The sequence below is a fragment of the Limulus polyphemus genome, unplaced genomic scaffold (assembly GCF_000517525.1).
Source record: "Limulus polyphemus unplaced genomic scaffold, Limulus_polyphemus-2.1.2 Scaffold5639, whole genome shotgun sequence".
Lineage (NCBI taxonomy): Eukaryota > Metazoa > Arthropoda > Merostomata > Xiphosura > Limulidae > Limulus > Limulus polyphemus.
The window spans coordinates 51,798-58,281 of record NW_013671249.1 but is presented as its reverse complement, the minus strand read 5'-3'; the positions used below and the strand labels follow the sequence as shown (position 1 = coordinate 58,281).

At 35.2% G+C, this 6,484-nt stretch overlaps 1 protein-coding gene across 1 annotated transcript in view; it reads right to left on the bottom strand.

Moving 5' to 3' along the window:
- Positions 1–226: 226 nt before the first annotated feature.
- The window catches only part of LOC111089235, a 51,425-nt gene continuing 45,167 nt past the window's right edge, over positions 227–6,484 (bottom strand). Inside the window, exons 4-5 of the mRNA XM_022401363.1 lie at positions 532–626; positions 227–230 (exon numbers count right to left, since the gene is read on the bottom strand). Coding sequence (XP_022257071.1) covers positions 227–230; positions 532–626 — 99 coding nt within the window. The remainder of the gene's footprint in view (positions 231–531; positions 627–6,484) is intronic.

Here is a 6,484-nt window from a genome sequence, read left to right as displayed (position 1 = left end):
AAAAGTAAAGTACTAGAAGTTATATTCTACTTTTGTGGGATGGGGAGGAGGTAAGTAGATTTTGAATAAGGATAAATTTATTTTCTCCCTTTGACTTACATTATTGAAATAAGTATGTTTTCAGATCTAACAAAAGCAGCACTGGGTATGAAAAATATTTTCACTGTTTAACAAGAGTGAGGAAAGTTTGTATATCAATTTTAAACCTTTTGATTTGGGTTACTTTTTACCTAAAAAAAAAGGGAATATACATGAAATTAATATACAAAAAGGTAATTTTTCAACTGATTTTTGAACATTATTTGTCTTTACACAAAAGGTATGACAACAGATGTTTCTGATTGGATTTTTTTGAATAATCATTAGCTGAGGAAGTTAACTTTTAAATTAAGGAAATCAAATATTACTGTGTTCTGAAAGAGATGTAAAGTTTAAGACAACACTGAAGTTAATGTGGTACAAATAGATTCTATTTCTAGATTATCATTTTAGCTACCAAAATGAAAGATTCGTACTCAAGTTGACACCCACCTTTTTGTGTATTTAATTCTTGATTTGGATGGTAAAGGACTATTTCCTGCCGTTTTCAGGTTTTCCATTGTGTCCGACATAGAACACATCCCACCCTAAAATATAAAGTGTTGGAATTCATTTTTATCATCAGTCACACGTTAAAAAAAAACAGAGCCTGAAAATGAACAAAGGATAAGAAAATAGGGTAAAGTGTTAAATAAACATTTTATTCATGAATTAATAGTGCAGAACTAAAGTATACATTTCCGTACTGGTCTAACCACATGCTAAAGTGTGATAACATTCAGTTCACAACTTTACTTGTACAGTCCTATAAATGTCAAACCTCAATATGGGAGGACACTAGGTTAAACACACCATTCAAAGTATTATTTACCTTTGCTTTCTTTTTGAAAGACCAGTTACATTAAACCACTGTATCATATACAGAATATAATTATTACAGGCTATGTACGAAGTGGTTTCATATCTAGCTTGATGAATGATAAACTCAACAGAAGCACGAAAACAAAATCCAGTGACATTTCTGTCTTCTGTAACGGCTTGTTTTTTCTTGTACACAGGGAAAATTAAACAGAGAGTAAAGTGGAAAGAAAGAAAAACACTTCAGCTAAAAAACTTTACGGCATGTTGTCAGTGCAATTCTAAGATAAGTGATACTTGTTCAACACTTTCTTGCCATACCTAAGATGTCTGGAAATGTTTAATAAAAGCAGATAACTTTGAACTACCATAAACGGGTTTATTACACGCATAAATATGTCAAAACGTAGCTTGATGGAATGTTTTTTTTGTTTTTTTAAAGGCTAAGGCATAACTAATTTCTGCATTTCAATTTTTTTTAAGTTAGGCCGTATGTAATGAAAATTTTCTTGCGAATAAAATAAGATATGAATGCCTAGCCTACTCTATTTAATGAGCTGTTTAGTATAAAAGAACAGGTTTTGGTATATAACTTGGTTTAACAGCTATATCTCCACCCGTTTTTAGCTACAATCGAAAATTAACTACAGAACTAAAAACAACAAGAATATTCCATAACGTTCTACTTTACAGCTGGGGAAATAACGCTATCAGAAAATGGGTGACCTTGGGTTGTTTGGCAATATATTACAGTTTATAATATAAAAAAAGTCCTCAAAACAACTACAATCTAATAAACACATTCACATATTTGACTCGCCATCTGTTACTGAAGAAAGGCTGATTACTGATACAACAAGTCGTATTATTTATTTATGTATTTTTAATGTTATTAATGAACAATTTAAATTATTTGTGCTACTGCACTGGATAAAATTAGAGATTACTGGGTGACATGATCTCAGAATATTAAATTATTGGCTCTGAATTTAACACACACGCATAAAGTTCGACTGATTCCACGTTCTGGACAGAGTCACAAGAAAATGACTCGAGCAAATAAGGCGGCAACCGATAACTGGTACTCTTTTATGATGGTTAAATTCGTTTCTATAAGTGATACAACTCCTAGAAGTGAAACGGATAGACAGTTACAACAATTCAGAATAAAACCGTGCAACAACTATAGAGATTCTATTATCACCCCCACCCACCCCCAACAATATAGATTTCAGTACCCATACTCACGACAATACGGGTTTCAGTACCCATACTCACGACAATACGGGTTTCAGTACCCATACTCGCGACAATACCGGGTTTCAGTACCTATATTCACGACAATACGGGTTTCAGTACCTATATTCACGACAATACGGGTTACAGTACCTATATTCACGACAATACGGGTTACAGTACCTACATTCACGACAATACGGGTTACAGTACCTACATTCACGACAATACGGGTTACAGTACCTACATTCACGACAATACGGGTTACAGTACCTACATTCACGACAAAACGGGTTACAGTACCTATATTCACGACAATATGGATTTCAGTACCTATATTCACGACAATATGGATTTCAGTACCTGTAATCACGACAATATGGATTTCAGTACCTATATTCTCGGCATCTTCTCTGTAACGGTACAAGACACAAATATCTCTATGAATATATTACACTTCTTTATATATATATATATATATTTATAGGATGGTGATTTATAACATTAACATATATTTATAGGAATGGTGATTTATAACATTTACCTAACAGGGATAAAATTCGGCTCAAATTAACCCTCTGTGTGAGGGTCAAAGTGCGCATGCCACGTGCTTTTACGAAGTGCCATTTATCATGATAGTATGCATTTGATGCAAGAGTTATTAGCAGCGTTCCCTCTAAGTGCGTGTCCGCACAAAAACCAATCAAGTGCCGCGCATATCCTCAGTAATGGTGAGGAGTCTCAACACGTTGACGGCATTAATAACCCTGCCAGTCGATAGGCCTAAAGCCCAAATAACCAACTGGTAGAATTGCAAAGCGGCTTAATGTTCCAATAGGGTCGATGGTCTAAAAATACCCCCCTAAAAAAACTGGTTTATTGTTTACATGTTACAATTTAAACTAATGTAATATTTACATTAATTCTCAGCTCTCTGCTATATGGCTGACATTAAAAATCAGATCAGTCTTAATATTTTACTATACTTTGGCATCAATAATAATCATGTCTTTTGGTAACACAACAGTAAAAAGTTCAGTATATTTAGCAATTTTTTTCCCTTCTTTATGATTGCTAACGAAAACAAATGCACGTAAAAATTCACTCAGAATCTTTCAATATTTTAACTGGAGCAGTGGACCGGCATGCCTGTTAACACTAACATGTTGTGATAGGTAAAAAATTACTGCGTTGAGAACAGCTTCAAGCGAAGAAAACATTGTTTAAAATCGCTACTTACTGTTTCACCTACCTGCACGTGCGAGTTTGTGTAAAGAAACGTCTTTAAATCAACGTTAACTTGAACATTCTTACCCTGAACACTTATCTACCACCAGATAAGTAATCTTTTGTAAAATAAACAAGTCCCTAATCTTAAACAAAAGTACAATACCTTGTATAGTTAACCATACGACGAGGGCTAGCAGGAAGTGGAGGTTTAATGTTTTCTGATTGGGGACATATATATTTAACATGTTAGTAAACCGTCTTTTTTTTGGGGGGGGGGGTTAATACGAGCTCTGCCTACCACTAAGTATGTCAAATATTTCCTTAAATTCGGTATCTTACAGAAATGTGTGTGTAATATAACAAGTAAAAATCTCATTGTGCGTAAAAAATAGTTAATTGCACTGAAAATGTTACCAAATTGAAAGATGTACTTACAATGTTCAAACATTTTAATAGTCTATTATAACTAGTTACAGGCAGACTACAAAAATAATATTGCGTGTGAGAGTGTTATCTCCCGCACAGTAAGAAAGCCTAGAGGGGGCCATCTCTCCACCTCATTGGCTTAACACCTGAGTTGTATCTTACATGATTACACAACGTGTATCGCCACTGTCGTCTGAATCTTGGTGGCCTCGTCAACGCCGAGTTTCTACAAACGTTTAACGATCCTATTATTATGCATGGGTTTTCGAACACATCAAAAACTTGCCCTGTCAGTTAGTGAACCTCCGCAAGATTGTGAAAACGATAAAATAACAGGTTCGACCGGCTCTCTCTATGGTGTGGACTTCTACCGAGAATACTTAATCAGAAAATGACCTTCTGAGGCAACTTTTTTTTTAAATCTTAAACACGAAATAAATGACTGACATGTTTAAGATTTCGTATCTAACTACTACTTATAGTCTTACATTCTGGTTTTTCTCCCGACTGATCGTAGTTCTTTAAAAATTGTTTTGATTTTCGCGCAAAGCTACTCGGGGGATACCTACGCTACCATCCATAATTTAGCAATGACAGACGAGATGTAGGACAGCTAGTCAACAACACCCACGAACGAATAGTACGATTGACTGTCAGTTTATAACGCTCCCAAGGCAAAAAGGGCGAGCATGATTGGTGACGGGGGTTCGAACCCGAGACCCCCAGATTGCGAGTCCAGCGCCTTAACCACCAGGCCATCCTTTTATAAATAGGTGCATAAAATGAACTGTTTATAAAGCAAAAGGAATTTACGAAAAACAATATGCATAAAGTAATACTTGTCATTCAAACTTTATTTTTATTACAAATATCATTTTATTAGTGTTAGGGTTAAATCTCGCTACTTGAGCTATCGGCTTCAAACCATTTAAGATAACTTATAAGCCTTTAGAACTGGAAACGCATGCCTCACTTTGTTAGCAAATGTTTCCAGAACTATATATATACAGTAGTTGCTCACTTACTTAACAATCCCAACTGGACCGCCGTGTGGGCGTTATAATGTCACAACCAATCCCACTATTCCACAAGAGTTGGAGGGACGGCTAGCTCAGATAGCGCTTGTTTGGCTTTACGCGAACTTCGAAACAAACCCAACCCAATTGGAATGATAAAATGGAACTTCGGACTACATGCAACTCACTCAAAAAGTTAACCACCATGTTAGAAATATACAAGTGACCTAACTGGAGGCTAACCTGTCTCTTACAGTTTTTAAACTTGTAGAAAAATACAAGTGACCTAACTGGAGGCTAACCTGTCTCTTACAGTTTTTAAACTTGTAGAAAAATACAAGTGACCTAACTGGAAACTAACCTGTCTCTTACAGTTTTTAAACTTGTATAAAAATACAAGTGACCTAACTGGAAACTAACCTGTCTCTTACAGTTTTTAAACTTGTAGAAAAATACAAGTGACCTAACTGGAGGCTAACCTGTCTCTTACAGTTTTTAAACTTGTAGAGAAATACAAGTGACCTAACTGAAGGCTAACCTGTCTCTTACAGTTTTTAAACTCGTAGAAAAATACAAGTGACCTAACTGGAAACTAACCTGTCTCTTACAGTTTTTAAACTTGTGTCCTTTCGCCCTATTGTCTTCAGAAAACAAGATAGCGAAATTAGAAGACTCTCTCTTACCGATCAAAGTGGTGAATTAGCCACCGAGGCAATGCTTTTTTATAGTAATAAACTAATAAAATACTATCCGTACAGATCACTAGTTAGGCTTCACTTGGAATACTGTTACAATTCTGGTCTACATTGATTTATTATAAATGGATAATGCGGGGATGAAAGGGTTAAGTTACACAGAAGATTAAAATTGCTAACTTATTTTACTTTGATAAAAGAAGGGTAAGACGTGATATCTTTATTTTACCCTTAATTAAAGGAGGGTACGTGATATATTTATTGTACCTTGATAAAAGAAGGGTAATATGTGATATTATTGACGTTCACAGGATTATATGAGGAATCAACAGATAAAGACCTGTGATTTCTTTCTTCTGAAGACAATAAGACGAAACGACCACACCTTTAAGATATTATTTAACAGGTCGTCTGTTCTATGGGATGAATTGCTAGATGCCAGCTTCACAAGAAGTTATGTGAAGAACTGACAGTTTCCTGTCAAGAAAAATTAGGAGAGCCTGGAACTAGAAGAACCAAGTGGTCCCATATTGTTATGTAGCGTTACAATTTTATTATCTTCTTTCCTAAACAGAAAGTAGGTGATGTCAACTATCCCAGTTTACCCCTGAAGAACAAAGGTTATAGGGTTTTCATCATCAACTGTCACCATAAGACAGCCCTCCAACCTCTGGAATCTTCTGCCGAATCCTTTCTTACATAAGGAAACCCAAACTAAACACGGTATAAAGTGATAATTACACACTAAAACTTACCTTCCATGTTAACTCTGTTAGCATGTATTTTTTTACTAACCTCCCTATTTCTGCCGAATCCTTTCTTACATAAGGAAACCCAAACTAAACACGGTATAAAGTGATAATTACACACTAAAACTTACCTTCCATGTTAACTCTGTTAGCATGTATTTTTTACTAACCTCCCTATTTCTGCCGAATCCTTTCTTACATAAGGAAACCCAAACTAAACACGGTATAAAGTGAT